General features: G+C 62.1%; 3 protein-coding genes across 8 annotated transcripts in view; 2 read left to right on the top strand and 1 right to left on the bottom strand.

The window, feature by feature from the left end:
• Positions 1-11,173, top strand: part of CFAP74 (cilia and flagella associated protein 74) — a 77,713-nt gene extending 66,540 nt beyond the window's left edge. For 2 of the 4 annotated variants that reach the window (XM_067717735.1, XM_067717734.1), the window contains exons 25-38: positions 3,880-4,156; positions 5,208-5,306; positions 6,130-6,257; positions 6,880-7,014; positions 7,170-7,279; positions 7,408-7,463; positions 7,573-7,692; positions 7,979-8,134; positions 8,809-8,935; positions 9,063-9,217; positions 9,457-9,589; positions 9,831-9,961; positions 10,175-10,309; positions 10,506-11,173. In XM_067717735.1, coding sequence (XP_067573836.1) covers positions 3,880-4,156; positions 5,208-5,306; positions 6,130-6,257; positions 6,880-7,014; positions 7,170-7,279; positions 7,408-7,463; positions 7,573-7,692; positions 7,979-8,134; positions 8,809-8,935; positions 9,063-9,217; positions 9,457-9,589; positions 9,831-9,961; positions 10,175-10,309; positions 10,506-10,607 — 1,864 coding nt within the window. In that variant the 3' untranslated portion in view covers positions 10,608-11,173. Of the gene's footprint in view, positions 1-3,879; positions 4,157-5,207; positions 5,307-6,129; positions 6,258-6,879; positions 7,015-7,169; positions 7,280-7,407; positions 7,464-7,572; positions 7,693-7,978; positions 8,135-8,808; positions 8,936-9,062; positions 9,399-9,456; positions 9,590-9,830; positions 9,962-10,174; positions 10,310-10,505 lie in introns of those variants that run through there. The other 2 variants (XM_067717736.1, XM_067717737.1) reach the window with 2 other exon arrangements.
• Positions 11,174-12,953: 1,780 nt separating this feature from the next.
• On the top strand, positions 12,954-14,919 carry TMEM52 (transmembrane protein 52). 2 transcript variants are annotated; one of them, XM_067717733.1, is made up of 5 exons: positions 12,954-13,064; positions 13,151-13,194; positions 13,307-13,348; positions 13,966-14,144; positions 14,254-14,919. In XM_067717733.1, exons 1-5 carry the CDS (start codon positions 12,999-13,001, stop codon positions 14,430-14,432), a joined length of 510 nt encoding a protein of 169 aa, XP_067573834.1. In that variant the 5' UTR covers positions 12,954-12,998; the 3' UTR covers positions 14,433-14,919. The 2 variants fall into 2 exon arrangements, with proteins under 2 accessions (XP_067573834.1, XP_067573833.1); XM_067717732.1 differs by lacking the exons at positions 12,954-13,064; positions 13,151-13,194; positions 13,307-13,348 and having other exon boundaries at positions 13,355-14,144.
• Positions 14,920-15,191: 272 nt separating this feature from the next.
• Positions 15,192-16,805, bottom strand: CALML6 (calmodulin like 6). 2 transcript variants are annotated; one of them, XM_067717729.1, is made up of 5 exons: positions 16,653-16,805; positions 15,840-16,014; positions 15,599-15,743; positions 15,422-15,522; positions 15,192-15,347 (listed from the first exon to the last, which is right to left on the bottom strand). In XM_067717729.1, the coding sequence occupies exons 1-5, from the start codon at positions 16,653-16,655 to the stop codon at positions 15,301-15,303; spliced, it is 471 nt and encodes a 156-aa protein (XP_067573830.1). In that variant the 5' UTR covers positions 16,656-16,805; the 3' UTR covers positions 15,192-15,300. The 2 variants fall into 2 exon arrangements, with proteins under 2 accessions (XP_067573830.1, XP_067573831.1); XM_067717730.1 differs by having other exon boundaries at positions 15,840-16,073; positions 16,653-16,760.
• Between the last annotated feature and the right edge of the window lie 3,131 nt (positions 16,806-19,936).

Raw genomic sequence — 19,936 nt, 5'->3', positions numbered from 1 at the left:
GCTACAAGGGAGTGCAGGATGTAACTCACATAGTGTGTTAGAGTGATAGGCCAGCTTTGTGAAGCACAAATCTAGTTACAGACACTACAGATTAGTGACAGTTAAAAAAAAACAGGGAGTGATGAACTCTTTCAGGCCAGGTTATGTTTCTTCTCTAGCCTGTTCGCTGTTCCCTTTATTTTCCTTGTTCTCAGGAGAGGGAAAACTTCATTTCTATTTTTGCTAATTCCCCACTGCTAGTTCATTCTCTCCGTATCAATGGAGGAAGGGAAACGGGCGTCGTTCTTGTCTGGCCGAGGACAAAACTTCAGTCTTGCTCCACTTGACAAACGCCAGCTGTCCGGCCCAGGGGCCCATCTATCTCCTATTCACAATCCCCCTCCCCCCCGCCGAGAGACATGAACCCCAAGAAGTCTTTATTGGGAGGATGAGGGATGACGGGCCTGTCTTCTGTAGCTTCTTCAGGCTGGCAAGGGGCTCGTAGACCCTGCTTAGCTGGGGTCACGGAGCGCTCACCCTGTCTAATTAAGGGCCCCAGGGTGACATCTGCTGTTGTTTTGGCAGGATCTGTTCTGAGAAATGGCTGGAATCTTTGCATCATCATCATCTTGATGTAAACCTATTGTAATCTGATAAGGGTCCTTCCATCCAGTTTGGAGATAGTCCCTTAAATTATGTCTTTTCCAGTATGTATGTAAGCCCTGGTTGTAGGTCGTGGGGCATCTGATCAGATCTAGGTGAATTCCTCCCTTTTCAAGTTCCCGAAAATACCTTGAGATTTCTGTACCTGTTAGTGAGGTAGCCTTCCTAATTTACCTGATAAAGCTGCTGGGGACCCAACAGTTTCCAGGCTTGTAGGTGCTGACGGGTGCGTCGCGACTTCCGTACGCCCTCTTTCTGGTCCTCCAATATTTAGTGTTTCCTCGGAGTGGAAGTCCAGGCTGGCCCGGGCAAGAGAAGAGAAGGTGTCCTTGAGGCAAAAGAAGCCTCCGCAGCCGCTAGGTCAGCCTCTCCCCCGTTCTCCACCGCAACCTCGGAGTTCCGCAGCCGAGTCAGCCACAGCCTGTGGCAGGGAGTCCGTGGCGATCTGGACTCAGAGATATCCTCCAACCCTCCGCTCTCCTGAAGGAGGCTGGCATGGAGAGAGATTCCCGAGCTTCCGATCAAGCCAAGGGGCCCTGTGGGGCCCAATAAATATATTTTTAAATGCAAAAAATTTTTTTTAAGTTTAAAAGCTTCCCAAAATGAAAGATGCAGATGGCTTCACTGATGAGTTCTTCCAAACATTTGAAGAAAAAATGATGCCAATTTGACACAAATTTTCCAGAGAGAACAGGAGAAGATGGGAAATCTTGCTGCCCTCGGCCCAGTACTGCTGCTGATGATGATGGTGATGATGATGATAATGATGATGCTGATGGAGATGGAGGTGGTGATGACGGTGATGTTGATAATGATGACGGTGATTATGATGATGGTGATGATGATGATGGTGGTGACGATGATGATGATGGTGGTGACGGTAACGATGATGGTGATGATTGTGATGGTGATGGTGACAATGATGATGGTGATGGTGATGACGATGGTGATGATGATGGTGGTGATGATGGTGATGGTGATGATGATGGTGATGACGATGGTGATGACGGTGATGATGGTGATGGTGTTGATGGTGGTGGTGATGACGGTGATGATGATGGTGATGACGATGGTGGTGATGACAGTGATTATGATGGTGGTGATGACGGTGATGATGACGGTGATGATGGTGGTGATGATGGTGATGGTGGTGATGACGGTGATGATGGTGGTGATGATGGTGATGATGGTGGTGATAACGGTGATGACGGTGATGATGATGGTGATGATGATGGTGGTGGTGATGATGGTGATGATGGTGATGATGGTGATAATGGTGGTGATGATGGTGGTGATGATGGTGATGGTGATGGTGATGACGGTGGTGATGGTGATGATGATGGTGATGACGGTGATGATGGTGGTGATGATGGTGATGATGGTGGTGATAACGGTGATGATGATGGTGATGATGGTGGTGGTGATGATGGTGATGACGGTGATGATGGTGATGATGGTGGTGATGATGGTGATGATGGTGATGATGATAGTGGTGATGGTGATGATGGTGATGATGATGATGCTGGTGATGGTGATGATGATGATGGTGATGACATTCCAGAGGTCAGGCACACCCCCAGAGCAGGGCTGATTGTACCCTTGGCCTGGCCCCTGTGACGGGCACCAGCTGCCTGTGTGACCAGATAAAAGAAGCTGGAGGCTCGCACGTAGCTAGGCACGGAGGCCAGGCATGTTGCATGTCTGCCTCTGAGGTCAGGAGAACATTCCCCACACGCCGATGGACTCATCTCACCTCGGTGGTTTTTGAGGGGGAGAGAAACATGTATAGCGTGCACGGAGATAAAAGCATTTTTTCAGCAAACGTGGCCCTGGGTGTCCTGGGTGAACCCGCTGCCTGCAGGTCGCAGCATCTGCCTGGGCCTGGGTGATGGGACCTGATGGTCTTTCCCTGCAGCAAAGTGGAGCAGGACCTGAGAGAGCCACGGGGGGCTCCTCAGAGGGACATCGGAAGACACATGGTCACAAGAATGGAAAGGAAGGGGCTGGAGGGGACTTGGGTGGGCCCCCCACCCCCAGTTCCCAGGTCAATGGAGCAAGGCCACAGGCCGCGTCCCTCACAGTCCCTTGAACCAGCTGGGAAACAGCTCCATCACCTTCCTGAAGTGACTCCAAGCAGCTCTTACTTTTTATATGTAATGATTATCACATTCCATACATTTGTGCTATTTCAACTAATTAACTTGTAACAATAACCTCAATGACATCTCCACCCAGAAGGAATTTTTTTAACATTTAGAGCCTGTGGTCACAGGACACAAAAATATACATTGAAATATTTCAACCTATGAACACATTTTTGTTACAGACAAGTATGACAGGGCCATCGACATCACCTCATAAAGCATTAAAACATATGTAATTAGGATAAAATCCAATGGCAGGAGTGCAATGGAAATAGGAGTTCAAAGCAACATGGACTGTAAATTTTCCACTGGTTAAAATCCCAAATATCTGTTCTCTTTTCTTAAAACCAGATGGTGGCAAGAATCAATTCACGGGGTTTCCCTGGTGGCGCAGTGGTTGGGAATCCGCCTGCCAATGCAGGGGACATGTGTTCGAGCCCTGGTCCTGGAAGATCCCACATGCTGCGGAGTAACTAAGCCCGTGCACCACAACTACTGAGCCTGCTCTAGAGCCCACGAGCCACAACTACTGAAGCCTGCGCGCCTAGAGCCCTTGCTCTGCAATAAGAGAAGCCACCACAATGAGAAGCCTGCACACCACAACGAAGAGTAGCTCCCGCTAGCCGAAAGTAGAGAAAGCCGCGTGCAGCAACAAAGACCCAACACAGCCAAAAAAAAAAAAAAAAGAATCAATTCACTATGGTATATAGATTCCCATGTTTATATTTAAGGAGTAAGTTATCAGGTTTTTTAAAATATTTATTTATTTGGCTGTGTCGGGTCTTAGTTGCGGCATGCAGGATCTTTAGTTGCAACATGTGGGATCTAGTTCCCTGACCAGGGATCAAACCCAGGCCCCCTGCATTGGGAGCGCAGAGTCTTAACCACTGGACCACCAGGGAAGTCCCCTATCAGTTTTATTTTTTAAATGTCAGTGAATATTTAAGGAAATAAGCCAGAAATCACCTGCTTTGCAAATGTTTAAACTTGTGATTAAATTTTTAACTATCTTATTAAAATGTGCACAGGGGCACAAAGTATTTTCAAAATTTACTAAAATTTTGAGCTGAACTGCCCACGCTGTCACTTCCAGGTGCTTCAAGCTGACGTGCCGGGCTGTGGGTGTCCACCCGCTCCTGGAGCTGTCCCACTACCAGGTCAAGTTTGCGGCCACCTCCTTGTACAACACTTCGGTGGCCACCCTGTACGTCATCAACTCCCGCCTGAGCATGAACCCGCCGACGCCCTCGGTACCCCGCATCGGCTTGGAGGACACATCCCCTGTGGGGCCCACATCTTTCGAGTTCTTGCTGCCCCCAGACTCCCCCATCACCATCTCACCCGCGGTGGGCACCGTGTGGCCAGGAAAGGTGGGTGTGGGCCCCACGGGTGGGCCGGGGCGGGGCCAGCCCCAGGGGCCGGTCTCTACTCTCCCTGGACCGCAGCGATTCAACCAGACAGCAGACGTGGAGATCAACCTGGATTCTTATCAGACCCAAGCAGGCCACGGTGCCCTCCGCCAGCCCAACGTGGCCCCAGAGGCGGGGCACCCACGGGCAGCTGACCCCACGGGCCCCTGGCTGGAGGGAGGGTGTGCAGCCCTTGGATCTCACAGCAGATGGGCACAGAGACCACACAGCGCCTGCTCACCAGGAGCACAGGGTGCCTGCCCACCGGCTGATTGGCGAAAGGTTTCCCCACCACTGCTTTTGCTGATAAAGCAGAAAGAGCCCGGGCCTGGAGGCAGAGACTCCCTGGGGCCATCACAGCCCCTCCGAGCTGAATTCCTTACCTTGAAGAGTCAGGGGTGACAGCCACTGTGAGGGGACTCAGTGGGAAGGGGCACATGCAGGCCCTGGACCCTGGCAGTGTCTCAGTGATTATTGAAATGCATTTTAGTAAACTGAGCAAATTCAGCTTAAGTCATGGTTCCCCTCTCCAAGGGGGTTACTGCAGCTGTTACCCACCCTGCTCCCTTGCTGCACTGAGCACGGGGCAGGCCGTGGTGAGTGAACCCCCTTTGGGACCCGGGGCTGTCCCAGGGGGTGGACTGCAAGGCGGACGTGCTTCAGAAAGGGGGACAGGTGAGGGTGCAGGGACTCACCCCCAAGTCTCAGTGGCTGAACACAAACGTCCCCTTCTCACTCGTGCCCCGTGGGCAGTGGGATGGTCCATCTCAGGACCGCCCCCCTGCGTGGTGAGAGGGGCTTGGTGATCATGTCTGCAGCCACCCCAACTTCCGGGGGCAAAGGTCAGGAAGGACCTTCCAGAAGGGCTCGTCTAAGCTGAGACCCCAAAGCAGAGATGGGGTATCACCCCAGGATGTCCAAGAGCGTGACCAGGGGATCCTGGCGGTGGCGGCAGCGGGGTGCTGGGGGCACCCACAGGGGCCCCTCTGCCCTCCGGCCTCTCTCCTCACAGAGGTGCCTGGTCCGGGTGGCCTTCCGGCCCGTGCTGACCCGCGAGCTGATCCACCAGGAAGCCTTACAGGCCCTGACCAAAGAAGCTGAGGCCAAATCGGTACATGGAGGGGCGGGGGGGGGAGCCTGGGGCGGGAGACGGGGGTGCTGCCCACTGTGCACCAGGCCGCTGCACAAAGGCTTGGGAACAGGCCCCGCCGGCCTTGAGGCTGGGGGGCCGGGGGGTCAGGAGCCCTGGGCAGACTCTTCTGCAGCCTCGTGTGTGTGGAACTGTTTCAAGAGGTTAACACTTTTCCTCGGCAAGGCTCCTCCCTCCCCTCTTGAAAGCATCGCTAGGCGAGGTGGAGCCCCAGACGGTGGTCCTGGGAGGGTGGGCCGGGCCCCTGTGCACTGGTTAGCAGGGGGCTTGCCCTTACAATGGAGGGGGAACAGATGAACCTCAAAGGGGCCTGTGCATCCTAGCAAGTTCAGGCCTGGAGAGGCAGCCACCGCCGGGCTCCTGCCAGGAAAGGGCGTCCAACAGAGCTGGGCAGTCAGAGCCCAGGGCCTGCCTGCTGCTGCCCTGGGGACGCAGAGACCCCGCGACTCCCCGCGGCCTCTGGGGCCTGATCTTGAGCACCCGTGCTGTCATAGCAAGCGCAGGAGGAGGGGCAGGGCCTGCAGCCCGCTGGCAGGGCAGTGAGGCTGGGGGCAGGGCACAGGGAGCAGGACCCCCAGTTCGGCCAGCCCTCCGCCCTGCCCCACCCCGGGCCTCGGTCTCCCCGATGGTAAAGACAGACACTGGGGTCTCCGCACCTGCCGACGGTGTCCCCCAGGGAGCCGCTTGGAGTTTGGGCCCCTGGGCTCCTGCCCTGGGCGGTCTGCCGGGAGCAGAGTCCCCGGCGCAGCCCCACAATTGGCCTCCCACCTCGCACTCCCAAAAGGACACGGCCACCCAGAGGAAGGACCAGCAGAGACAGTCCTCCATACTGCGGCTGCAGAACCGAGACCGGCTGTCCCAGGCCTCTGCCTCCCAGCCCCTGGAGCTGCAGAAAGAGGACCTCACGTCCAGGTGGGCCCCAGAGAAGGCTGCCCCCCACAGAGACTTCCTCCACCTGGAGCAGAGCTGTTTGGAACCTTGTGGCTGGAAGGCCAGGGTGGGGCTGGCTTCAGATACAGCTGGAACCAAGAGTCCCCTCAGGCTCTGCCTTCCTGGGCACCTGCTCACCTCCCTCCCCTGGGGCCCTAGGGCCCAGGGTCCCTGTGAACAGCCTCAGGCCAGCGGCTGGGGAGATGCTGAGCCCCTGACTCCCATGTTCCCAGCTCAGCAGCCCCAGCCTCCCCAGAGAACTGCAATGGGCTTGAGCCACTCGCCAGCCCTGGACCCTTGCCTGTGGCTCCAGGAACATGGCGTTCTGCTTAGGTGCCTGACCAGACCCCGGGGGAGCGGGGAGGCCGCCACAGCAACCAGGGAAGGGGTGAGAAAACCAGCTGGTCAGACAAAACTGGGACAGCCACAGCCTGGGCCACAACGTGGCCCCCCAAGGCTGCCACCTCATACCCTCTAGCCCAGGGCCCTGGGGAGCAGGCATGGCCTTATGGACCCCTCCATGGAGGGCAGCGCGGGGCCTCTTGGGCCGCTGGGGGCAGCCTAGGGATAGGGGTGTGAGAGCACCTTGCCGGTTCCACTGCAGCTCCCAGGAGTACCAGGCTGCGCAGGCCACCCTGACCAGATCTTTCCAGGGCAAGTTTGACAAGTTTGTGGTCCCCTGTGTTGTTGCCAGTGGTGACACCAAAGACAGGAAGGGGACGGAACCCCTGAGCTTCAGGTGCGGTGCTCTGGGCAGGGTGGGGCGTGGTCGGCCAAGAAGTCACCGTCCCCGCTCTGCAGCCCCCAGATCTGGGCGGGGCCAGCATGGGGTCAGGCTGAGAGGGCGGGGCATGCGGCGCCCACTCCGCCCTCAGCAGCTCCCCGCCACCTCAGTGCCCACAGCACCGTGTACCTGGAGCTGTGGTGTCCAGCGGTAGCACCATCCATCGTGGTGACGTCCGACAAAGGCAAGACCATCGCTGACTTCGGCGACATCGCTGTAGGTGTGTCCTGATCGGGCCCAGCCCCCCACGGCCATCCCCCACCCATAGGGACCCAGGCACCCCATCACCGCCTGGGCTCCCATGCCCCACCCCCAGGCCTGGGCAGTGACCTGACTCCCCCGTTTCAGGACAACGCGGCATAAAGAAAGTCTCCATCCAGAACATCTCCCCCGAGCGTCTCGACGTATCCTTGTCCATACCCGGCCCAGGCAGCCTGCTGCAGGGGGACAGGGGCGTCTGGTGAAGGGCTGCGGCCCCGTACTTGTCACCCATCCTTGACACTGGGCCATCAGCTGGAGTACTCCGTGCTGAACCCCAACGGCCCCTTTGTCCTGCTGAATCCCATCGGCAAGCTGGTGTCTGGAGAGACCCAGGTCCTGGAGCTGTCCTTCTCCCCCCGTGAGAGCGTCCTGGTGAGTCCTAGGCCCACCCTGAGCCGGGCTGCAGCCCTGGGGCTCCACGGCCCCAGTCTCCACTCTGCACACCCGCCAAGTGCCCAGGCCCGTAGTCGTCCAGCCAGGCCTGGGGAGCCGCTGGCCCTCCTGGGCCCTGGCTTCTTGCTGGAAGGAGAAGGAGAAGGCCAGGGAGCTCCAAGCCATCTTAGGTCCCGCACATCCTGAGCCAGCTGCTCCGAGACGGAGCTCCCACACCTGTCTCTGACACGTGTCTGCTCCACGCTAAGGGACGTGGTCTCCCCAGGCCCGGGAAATGCTGGAGGTCATCACCAAGAGAGGCACGCTCTCCCTGGCCCTCGTGGGCACAGGCGTGGCGTCCATGACCACGTGCTCCATTGAAGGAGGGGTCCTCAACATGGGCTACGTGATCGCCGGAGAATCCACCTCCGCGGGCTTCAAGGTAAAGCGCGTGGCAGGGACACGGCGCCTGCCCCGTCTACTGGGAGGGGTCGTGCCTCAGGAGGGGGTCAGCCCTGCCTTGGTCAGGGAGCCGGTGCGTGTGCAGGCCGCTCCCACCCCACCCGCCAGCAGCGCCTCCACGGCCCTCTCTAGCAGGAGAAGCTGAGGATGCACACCCTCCTCCCCCACCTCCCTGGTGCCTCTGCTGCCCGGGCCTCCCGCCTCAGGGCTTTTGCGTGGGCTTCCCCACCTGGGATTGGGGGCAGCTTAGCTGAGGGACGGCTCAGGGGAGGGGCCGTGTGGGCTCCGCAGCCCGGGCAGGGAGGCGCGCCTGCCTCTTGCTGCTCCCCAGGGCCTGAGGGACGTGGCAACCTTAGGATGGAGCCGCCCACAGGACACCTGCTTCCCTGCCCGGTTTAGTCCAGGTCCTGTCGGCACAGCCCAGGCCAGGGATTCCAGGGAGTGTTTTATGGGGGGATGGGGTGCTCTCAGTGGAAGAGGGTGAGGGCAGAGAAGAGCCTGGGCAGGGATGCTGGTTCGGCTGAAGGCCAGCCTGAGCCTGACTGCCCAGGGTGTGGCCCAGGGGCAGCAGAGGGAGCTGAGACCTGGTTGCAGCAGCCCGTCCATCGGTTGGCCAGTCCAGCTGGTCCAGTGACTGAGCCCTGCTCCTTGCAGCTGCAAAACGATTCCCCGCTGCCCATCAAGTTCTCCATGCAGTTGGACAGCCTCTCCACCGGGAGCGGAGATGAGCACCGGCTGCCGCAGTTCCTGGCCTCCCCGGCCCAGAGGACGGAAGTCGTGGGTGAGCTTGGCCGGCTGGGGGGGGTGACCGCTGCTGGCAGGGGACTGTGCGGGGCGTGGGGGTGCGGGGTTGGGGGGCGCTGGGCACTGCGGGGGAATCCGGACCTGCCAGGCCACCCTACCCCCAGGCACGCAGAACTACAGCGGCCAGAGCGTGTTCAGTGTGGTCCCGGTGGAGGGCGTCATGGAGCCGGGCAGGGCGCAGGACTTCACCGTGACCTTCAGCCCGGACCATGAGAGCCTGTACTTCTCTGACCGGCTTCAGGTCGTGCTCTTCGAAAAGGTGCGGCTCCAGGAGCCCAGCCCGGCCCAACCCGCCCGCGTCCGCGTGTCTGAGGCCCTCGCCCTCTCCCAAACGGCCCCACGTTGGAGTCCTGTTGCCTGGGGGCTCTGCGTCAGGTTGGGGGTCATGCGGTGGAGAGACCAGAGTCCTGAGTCCCACAGGCCTGCACCCCAGCACTGCCTACTCCCGGAGCCCCATTCGCGGGTCACGGACCGAGTCTGCTGTGCTCCTGCCCCCAGAAAATCTCCCACCAGATCCTCCTGAAGGGCTCGGCCCGCAAGCACATGATGTTTGTGGAAGGCGGAGACCCCCTGGATGTGCCTGTGGAGTCCCTGACCGTGATCCCTGCCTTGGACCCCGAGCGCACAGAGGGTGAGCCCTCTGAGGTGCTGGGAGCCCCAGCAGGGCCGGGGCGGCAGTAGGAGGACCAGGCCTGTTCTGACCGCACCCTTGGCCCCGGAGGCCTGCGTGTAGGGCCGGCATTCCCAGCCCAGCCCCCAAAGCCGGCTGTCCTCACCCAGCCCCGCCCACTACCCTTGCCGGACCCAGCTCCCACACTCCCTTGGTGGTACCCCCCCTGCCCTGAGCCCCCAGCCAGGCCCTCCCTCTCCAGAAGCTGAGGAGCTGAAGCCCATCCTGGTAACCCTGGCTTATGTCCAGCTGGACACGGACACGCCGGCCCCACCTGCCACCCGAGAACTGCAGGTGGGCTGCATCCGGACCACCCAGCCGTCCCCAAAGAAGGTGACCACAGCACTTCCCTGGCCTGCCTGGCACCTCTGCATCCACCACTGCCTGGGCAACCCAGGCCCCTCCTGGCCTTGCCCCTCGATAGGTGTGGGGTGGGCAGCCTGCTGGTCAGGGCTGAGAGGGCAGGTGCTGGGCTCCCTCATCCCCAGTCCCGCCGCTTCCCGGGAGCTGTGCCCGCCCACCTGCTGACAGCACCAATGCCTGCAGACTGTCGAGTTCAGCCTGGACAGCATCGCGTCCCTGCAGCACAAGGGCTTCACCATCGAGCCCTCCAAGGGCTCTGTGGAGCGCGGCCAGACCAAGACCATCAGCATCTCCTGGACGCCACCCATCGACTTTGATGTGGGTGCCTCGGACGGCGGCCAGGGAGCCTTTGAAAGCCACAGGCTGGGCAGGATGACAGCCCTGCCCCCGCCCTGGGAGGGGGCTGCAGGGGGGCCCTGGGCGGGTGAGGTGGGCAGCGCCGCGGCCAGAAAACATCTGCCCGCTGTGCCAGCTGACCGAGGGTCCCCCTCCTTCCCCGCCTCTCCCCTTCCAGCCGGACCACCCACTCATGGTGTCAGCGCTGCTGCAGCTCAGGGGGGACGTGAAGGAGACCTACAAGGTCCTCTTCGTAGCGCGGGTGGTGACGGGACCCTGAGGCCACAGGAGTCTCTCCACAGAGCCCCCTCGGATCTTCCTGCCGCATTTGAAGCCCTCTCCCGGTCTGTGGACCCAGCAGAGCCAGCCAGGGGCCTGGGACCTGGACATCCCTGCTGGGCAGCTTCAAAAGGGTGGCCCCCCACATGGCCCCATGGCCGGGGCACCCCAGCTCCACAGGCACGGCCACCTCCTGCTGCCCTGTATCCAGTGAGCCCGGGGCCAAGAGCTCCTGTCCCAGCCCCACACTCAGAACCGGCAATGAGGCCAGTCCTGACCACAACCTGCTCCCAGCCTGAGCCCCTCGGAGCCCCCAGCCCCACCAGCACCCGCACAGCCTTTCAAGGTCCTGGTGGGGGAAGAGCTGCGCCCGCCCACGTGTCAATAAACCCTGTGTGAACCTGTGCATCCAGGCCTGCAGTGTGGGCCACGGTGAGCCCTGCGGTGAGCCCTGCGGTGAGCTGTGAAGGAGAGATGCGGACAGAGTCCCAGGGGGGCAGCCCCTGCTTCCCACCCTCACTCACAAGTCAGTCCATAAAACAGTGAACTCGGCCTGGAAGACTGAGCCCTGGGGGAACAGCTGGGCGTGGGCGGGGGGCGGCTTGCGGGGCTCCACACCCAGAGAGGCCGGCGGGGAGGGAGGGGGGCGACAGGCTCCAAAGCCCAGGCGGCCCCTTAGACCTCCCTGCTCCTCCCAAGTTCCAGGGTCCCTGATGCCCCCAAGCAAGGAGCGAGCAAATGTCGGGGACACGCCCTCACTGTGTCCTCCCTCACGGCCCAGCCAGGGTCCGGGGGACACCCAGCCCATGAGACCCTGTTGGGAGCCCAGAATAGTGCCTGCACCCAGCCCCTGCCTTCTGGAGAGTGGCAGGTTAGACACTGTCCCCACAGAGCCCCCCCATCCGGGCCCCCTGTGTACACACCAGCATGCCCAGCCCGCCCACGCCACCCGCGTGCCTCCCCCAGGCGAGCACTCGCAGCCTTCCCTGGCAGGAGTGGAGGGCAAGGTGCACCCGGGGAATTCCCTGGGCACAGGCTTCAGGACACCAGCCTGGAGCCCTCACCCCACTTCCTCGGTGCCTGAAAGTCTGCCATCTCCCTAACCTTGAGCCAGTGACGGTGTCCACAGAGCAGCATTTTGCAGGACTTCAGTCTGGTGGGCAGACCCAGGTCCTTTCCTAGCCCTCACAGGGGCTGCTTTCTCACTAGGTGAGAAGAGAAGCCAGGGTCCTGCAGCCCAGGCCAGGCCCCAGGAGGAGGTCCTCCCTGCAGAGCACTACCCCTGCCTCCCCCTCAGGCTGGCCTGTGGGAGGGGCAGGCCACTCTCCTTTAAACCCTGGCCTGGCTCTCAGGGTCTAGAACCAGCGGACCCTGGTACTCACAGCCCAAGGCCCTGCCTGCACTCCTGCCTGCTGGCTGGACCAGTGCCCATCCCCCTCCCTCCCACTCCTGAGCCGGGCCTCCGAAGCAGAATGGAGGAAGAGGGTAGTCAGGAGGGGCCTTGGGGGCCATGGTACAGCCAGGAGGTGCTGGACAGCTGCAGGACAGAGGCAGGGCAGAGATCATGGAGCAGGTAGCTGGCAGATCTAGGCATGAGAGAGCCAAGCCGAGGAGGCCCTGCCCTCAAGGAGCTGCAGTCACTTCCCCTCCAGTGGGGAGATGCTTGTGGAGTACGTCCTGAGTGCAATGAAGAAAAACACGGCAGGGTAGCTTCTCCTCCCACCCTCCCCAGACAAGACACACCACCCTGCACCTTGCCGTGCTGACCACCTCCCTCAGCCTGAGCGCCCGGATGGCGGAGCGGAAGGCAGAGGGGCAGCGAGCGCCCGCAGCGAGCGGGCACACTAAATGTAGTTGAACAGCGTGCTAGGAACGCCCCAGCGTCTTGACTGCTGCAACCCTTACCTTGAGCACCGGGGTGTGTGCGAGGCGTGGCCACGTGTGTCCTGGCCGCCACCCTCCGAGGCCACACCCTGTGCAGACCGGGCCACAGCTGTTCAGGGTGCGCCCCGGTCCACCCCAAGCCCGACTGCAAGAAGCCAACGGGGCGAGACCGCCCCCCGCCCCGCGATCCTAGGCTGAGGAAACACAGAGAAAACGGACCTGATGGGAGGGCCAAGAGGTGGGGCTTGTGGGCGTGGCTTGTGTGGGCGGGGCCCTGGAGCGGGGGAATCTAGGGCCTGCCCAGAGCCTGCGGGGGGGTGGGGGCCGCTAAAGGGCGCGGCTAACCTTGGGCGGAGGGTAGGGGCGAGGCACATGGGCGCGGCTACAGGGCGAGCCCTCCAATGGACGCGGTCTCGGGGGGCGGGGCTTGCGCTGGGCGGTGGCCTAGGGGCGGGGCCTCCATAAAGCCTCGAGGCTAGTGGGCTCGCGCTTCCCGTCGGCGCTGAGCATGTTCGCTGGCGCCCTAGCTGACCGCGGGCTCCTGCTGCTGCCGCCGCTCTTGCAGCTGCCGCAGGTGGGTCGCGGGGCGCTCGGCTCGTGCACCGCGGGGCGGGTCTGCGCTCGGCGCGCCCTGGCCCGGGCTCACCCCTGTCCCCACAGGTGGCGCTGGGCTTCGCGGAAGGCAGCTGCGACCCCTCGGATCAGTAAGTGGGGGCGGGGGGGAGGGAGCTGGGGTGGCCCCACCCTGGGGGAGGCTCGGGCAGGGCGGTCGGCCGGGCCCTGCCTCGCCTGCTCCAAGTGCCCCCGTCCCCGCAGGTGCCCGCCCCAGGCCCGCTGGAGCAGCCTGTGGCACGTGGGGTAAGTGGAGGCCGCGGCGCGCAGCCGGGTGCGACGGTTCTCCCCCGGGCCAGGCCCACCAGACCCCCACCCCGCCTGACTCCACGGCCGAGGCGTCGCCAGCACTGTCCCCCTCCTGGGCCGCTGGCGGGACGGCGCTGGGGCCCTCAGAGCCTGGCATGCTGACCCCAGCCTCCTCCCCCAGCACCAGGGGTGACCTCCTGCGTGGGTCCTGCCTGAGTCCCCCATGGCTAGGGACACCCCCGGGGCCCTGGGCAGGACTTCCCTTGTAGCCTGCTTGCCCACCTCCCACTCCCTCGCTCCCCGCCCCTGTGGGAGGCCCCTGTGAACATGGTCATTGGTCTGGGCACAGGACTGTGCAGTCGGTCTGGGACAGCGTGTCCTGGGAGTAAGCCCAAGGCCAGTTGTGGCCAGCCCTGGAGAGACAGCCAGGGCAGGCCAGCAGCAGGAGGCCAGGCCGGGCTGGGAGGAGGTCTCTGGCCTGGAGACAGAGTCCCTGGTTGTCTTTTACCCTATCCATCGCCTTGTCTTGGGCAACCGGGCTGTGACTGCCCCCAGAGAGCAGGCGCCCAGCGGCCAGGGGTCGGTCCAGCGGCAGATGTCGCCCCCCCGCCCAGGCTCCTCCTGCTTGCTGTGCTCCTGCTGCTGCTGTGTGGGGCCACGGCCAGCTGTGTCCGCTTCTGCTGTCTCCGGAAGCGGGCGCACGCCCAGCCACACCTGCCATCAGCACCTGAGTCCTGCGACCTGACAGCCATCCCCGCGGACAGCGACAGCCCCATGCACAGCACTGTGTCATGTGAGTGCCGGCAGACCTCGCCCGGCGGCCCACCTGCCTGAAGGGGCGGCAGGGGACTGGTGAGGGCCAGAGCCACCCGTCGCCACAAACCCATTCTGGTTCCCTGCAGCCTACAGCTCTGTGCAGTACCCGCTGGGCATGCGGCTGCCCCTGCCCTTGGGGGAGCTGGACCTCGACTCTGTGACCCCTCCCGCCTACAGCCTGTATGCCCCTGAGCTGCCGCCCTCCTACGATGAGGCCGTCAAGATGGCTAAAACCAGACAGGAAGAGCCACCCCCCTCCCAGTAGCCCAGCCCCCTCCCTGAGGCCTCATGCCTAGAGACCCCTCCAGGGCCCCAGGGGTGGGGCCGCAATGCCCAACACCCCTGGCTGTAGCCCTGGTGCCCCCCCGGAGGGGGCAGGAAAGCTCTCCCGAGCCTCCCGATGCCACCAGCCACTCTGTGCTCACAGGGGACTGTGCAAGGGCACCCCAGCCCACCCTCACCATCCTTCCCGCCCGGGAAGGCCAGCCGTCCGGCACATTGCTGCAGCCCTGGCCTCGTTGCTATGTAACGCTGGGCATCTGAGCCAGCCGGCCCTGTGTTGGCCACACACACACACACACACACACACACACACACACACACGCTGCCTCGTTCAGCCCTGGCCCCTGGCTCAGGCCCAGCAGGCCCTCAGTCCAGATGAGGCCCCACAGACCTAAGCCTCAGGGCTCAGAGCCTGCTGTGATGTCTACAGCTTTTTGGAGAGAGAGAGAATAAAGTTTCTATCTAAGTGATCTCCATATGGAGGAAAGAGCTCCGGGAGGGGCCCTCGGGCAGCAGCCTCGCAGGGCAGGCAGGCAGCGTGAGTACGTGGTCCTCAACCTATGCCCAGCCTGGCCTTCCGGCTGGTGTCCGGAGCCCAGAGCTGGGCTGTAGGCAGTGTCGGGTGTCCCACAGAAGTGATGGCCCAAGTGTGATGGGCAGCTCAGGAGAACCCTCTCCCTCCTCCAGACCCGCAGCTTTGCAGCCCCTTTTTCCAGCCTTGGGACAGTGAAGCACACACGAGTCTGGCCGGAGCGTTTATTGGCCACGGAGCCGGCGTGGGGTGGATGACAGGGTGGGCGGCAGGGTGATGGCAGCAGGCAGCGGGCTTCCCACGGCCGCAGTGGCTGCTCCTACTGGACCAGCTTGAAGGACTCCCCAGTCATCATGGCCACGAACTCTGAGAGCAGAGGGACAAGTAGGCAGCCTGGCCTGACCCGGCCGCCGGGCTCCCGGGGCCCATCCCCCACTCACCCTCGTAGTCGATGGTCCCGTCCCCGTCCTTGTCGGCTTCCTTCATCATCTGCTCGGCCTCCAGCTCGCTGAGGGGCTCGCCCGCATTCATGAGCACGTACCTGCAGGAGCCTGCGCTGAGTGGCAGCCAGCGGGCCCTCCCCCCGGCCCCGCCCCCGCGCCGGCCCGGGGCCCTACTTGAGCGTGTCCCAGTCAATGTAGCCCTTGCCCTCCTTGTCGAAGATGCGGAAGGCCGCCCTGAGCTCACTCTCCTGGTTCTGGGCCTTCTCCCAGTACACCCCCATCAGCGCCAGGAAGCTGTCGCAGTTGAAGAACCCTTTCTCTGCGGGAGCAAGCAGCAGGTGCCCGAGTGAGGGCGGCGAGCCCCTCCCCACTCACACCCCGGTGACGCCCCTCCCGCTGCCCCTGGCGGCCTCACTGTCTCTGTCCACGTCCTTGGCCATGGAGGCCAGCTCGCTCTTGGTGGGGTTGATGCCCATCAGACTCATGAGCCGCTCCAGCTCGTCCGTCTTCACCGCCCCGTTGCCCTCCTCATCAAACATCTCAAAGACCCCCTTGTACTCCTCGATCTGCTCCGCCGTCAGGCGCTCCGTCTGTGGGGACATGGGCCCAGGCTCGCCAGGAGCCCCTCCACCCCTCAGTCCAGGGGAGGCTGGAGGCCCCAGCCCAGAGCAGGCTTGAGGCCAGGCGGCACAGGGATGGGTCTTGAGGGGAGAGCAAGGCTCCGCGAGGCCACTCAGAGGGGACGGCGCTCAAGGCAGGGGCAGGCCAGCCACGTGAGAGTGCAGTGGGGCAGCGCTGGACAGCCAGTGAGGCCAGGGGAGGGACACCATGGCCAGCGTGGGGAGGAGCCTGGCCTGGGGGCCAGGGTGAAGGCCCCAGCCTGTTCTGGCATCCCAGAGTGATAGTCCAGGGCCGGGCCACCCTGCCTGCCACCGCTCCGGCCGCTTTCCGAAAGGGCTGCTCCGGCCTGGGCCCCAGAGCAAGAGCAGCGCCAGTGGCCGGCAGGGCCCCGCCTCGGGCCCCCCACTCCGCACTTTCCCCCCAGCCTTATTGGACGTCTTCCTCAGGTCCCCAGAGACCCTCCCACCTTTGGTCACGGCCCCAGCCTGATCCCCGTGTGTGCAGAGGCCTGCCCGCCGCCCTCTCTCGCCCAGGCACTGCCCAGCTCCTGCTGGACCGCCCAGCCCAGCCCGCCGGGCGCTCTGCCGGGCGCCGGGAGCAGCCTTACCATGTCTGTGGCTGGCTGAGGGGACACTGCACGGTGGCGCTGGAGCTGCTGTGGGCAGAGTGCAAGGGGCAGAGAGGGCGGCTGAGCTTTAGCGGATCCAGCTGCCCGGGGTCCCTGGGGTCCAGATTCCAAGAGCCTTTTATGGCCAGGAGATCCTGTCAGCCCTATTTTGGGACAGGTTGGCCCTTCCCCACGTGGCCCTTCCTGGCCTGAGCAGCCCCTCACCCCAGAGCTCCCTCTCTGACCCTGGGTCCCAGCCAAGGCCCCCCTGGGCCACGGCAAGGATGGACATCGTGGGCCAGGGCAGGAGAGGGGCTGTTCCCTTCTCCCCAGTGAGCCCCTTCCCCCCACTGTGCAGCGGGAGGCCCCACGGGCTGTCATCACTTCTTGGTGAGGGTTCTTGTTGACGGCCCTCCCTGGCCAGGTGTCGCCCTCACACCCCCAAGGACCCAGGGCCCAGCACGGTGCCAGCACTTTGCAGACACCCTCTAAAGACAGGTTCAATAAACATGCACTGGGGTCCCCCTCGGGCCACCCTGTGCAGGAGGGGCTGGGGGTCCACAGTCCCAGGAGAAGACAGCTGGCCACGAACTAGGGGCGAGAGGATGCAGAGCGGATGGGGCCAGGGGGCTGGACTGGCCATGGGGAGGCCAAGCCAGGTGCCTCTGGGCGGTCGGGGCTATTCTCAGGGAAACCTGACCCCCTTCCGCTCAGAAGAGCAAAGCTGGCTCCCGAGGGAGCCCCGTGGCCTGGCTGTTTAGTAACGAGACGCCACAGCAGCACACACACCCCTGCCTTTGTGCGCTCAGCCCTTGGACACACACCCGCCGCCACCCCAACGTGGGGTGGTGGCTCTGGGTCCCGACCCCGGGCCCAGGTCCCTGTGCTCCTGTCCGGGCAGTGACCTGCTGGCCTGGCCACGGCGCTCGGAGGTCTGTGATTACAAGCTGGGGCTGAGGGGGCTCCTCCCATCCCCCCTCCAGCTCCTGCCCCCAGCGATGGTCACAGACAGGCCCCCACTAGTTCCCTTCACCCCCGTGCATGGCCCCCAGGGTCACGCACGCCGACACACATCTGCCTCGGCCCCATGGCCACCTGACGAATCTAGCAGGCGAGGTATGCCCTGTACCCCACCGGCCTGGCTGGCCCTCCGCGGGCCAGAATATGGAAGCCACAGGGCCATTTCCTGCTGAGGCCCAGGACAGCTGCTGAGGCCGCAAGATCTGTGCTGACGGGGACAAAATGGCTCCAGCGGGCACCGGGCCAGCGGCCCCGGGCCAGGATGGAAGAAGAAGCTGGCTCTGGGCACCCTACCTTTGTCCTGGCTGCTCCGGGCTGTGGCTTCAGGCTTTGTGACGGTGAGAAAAGATTTTCCCACCCCTTCCCTCAAAAATCCCCAGACCATTTCAAGGAAACTAGTCGCATCTCTACACCCGGACCACAGCTGGAGGAGAAGAAGGCTGGTGGGGGCTGCCGCACGACGGCAGTGGGGCAGGGGGTGCGGGGAGAGCAAGGGCCTGCAGAGAAGGAGGGCGTGAGGGTCAGTTTTGCATCCCGTTGGCCAGGCTACAAGCCCAGATGTTTGCCCAAACACTAGTCTAGGTGTTGCTGTGAAGGTGTGTTTTTTCATATATGTATTGATTACAGTGGTGAAATTAGCATAAAATATTACTCAGAAAAGGGAACTAACATATACTGAACCTCTGTCATGAACCACAATCTTTTCGTTTGGTCTTTTTTGTATTGTTTGTGGTACAAAGCACAAAACATAAAATTAACCATCTTAACCATTTTTAAGTGTGCAGTTCAGTAGCGTAAACTATACGGGCCTTGTTAGGCAGTAGATCTCCAGAACTTTCCGTCTTCCCAAACCGAAACTCTGTCGCCATTAAACACTCACGCCCCAGCCCGACACCCACCCTCCTGCTTTTCTGTCTACAGACTTGACTCCCCTAGGGACGTCGTATGAGCGGCATCAGACGGTATTTGTCCTTCTGCGTCTGGCTTATTTCACTCAGCATCATGTCCTCTAGGAGCATCCACGTTTTAGCAGGTGTCAGAATTTCTTTCTTGAGGTTGAATAATATTTCATTGGATGAATAGACCACATTTTGTTTAGCCGTCAGTCTATGGGCATTCAGGTTGCTTCCACCTCTTGGCTACTGTGAATAATGCTGCAGTGAACGTGGGGGTCATGGAGGGTTTTTTCCATGTGATCACCATGGAAATCTGTAGATTTGAGTAAAGCAGGTGACCCTGGTAATGTGAGTGGGTCTCATCCGAAGAGTGGAAGGCCTTAAGAGAAAAGCCTGAGGTCGCCAGGAAGAAGGAGTCCTGCTGTACACAACCTCTGGCCCTGAGCTGCAGCCTCAGCTCCTCCCTGGGTCTCTAGCTGCTGGACAAGCCACAACCACATGAGCCAGTTCCTTAAAATAAGTCAGTCTCCCTCCCTCCCGCTCTCTCCCATTGGTCTGTTTCTCTGCAGAGCCCTAATCAGGTCAGAGGGTGACCAAGGGCGGGGACCCAGGGAGGCCAGAGCAGTGTGCTCCCAGCACCTGGGCATCTGTGCACAGGCCCCCAGGGCCACCCTACCCCACGGCAGGGCACACGGTGTGTTCTCTGGGCGGATCTGGACGGAACCATGGGCTCCCCTAAGAGAACGGCTGAACTCGCAGACTGAAACCCCAGGCCAGGGGGAGAGGAAAGTTCATGTGCGCAGCAGGGGGGCCCTAGCCCCTCCCTCAGTGCCCCCCCACACACACGGTGCAGACCAGTCATCCTCTCCCAGAGAAGAGAAGAGACCCACAGACACTGCCACTGGGGGTCCCCAGTAAGAAGACACTGCAAGCCCCACACCTCCGGGGGGGCCTCAGGTGCAGACCCAGCTCACCGACCACTGTGGCCCCATGTGGGACACTCTGAAGGGCGCTCATTCCAGAGCCTGTTGGCTGGCCCGAGGCTTCCTGCAGGACAGCGGGACTTTACCCCTAGCCCATGGCCCGTACCCCACACCCCACCTCGGGGGCTGCTTCCGGACAACCCAGGGTGCAACCAGATGGGCTCTGGAGATGGGTCCCTCGCTGCCCAGATGCCACAAGGCGCCAGGCGTGGGGATTGTCCCTGCAGTGGGTCACACTGGAAGGGGATGAGAGGCCCAGTGGCTGGTGCCCACACATGAAACTCCACACAGTCACCAAGGTGGAGGGTGGGTCAGGAGTGGGGACTTGAAAGCCGGGGTGAGCGTGAGTGTGGGTGTGGGTGTGGGCGTGGGTGTGGGCGTGGAT

Source organism: Pseudorca crassidens, chromosome 2 (assembly GCF_039906515.1).
Source record: "Pseudorca crassidens isolate mPseCra1 chromosome 2, mPseCra1.hap1, whole genome shotgun sequence".
Taxonomy (NCBI): Eukaryota; Metazoa; Chordata; class Mammalia; order Artiodactyla; family Delphinidae; genus Pseudorca; species Pseudorca crassidens.
This window is presented reverse-complemented; position numbering and strand designations above follow the sequence as displayed.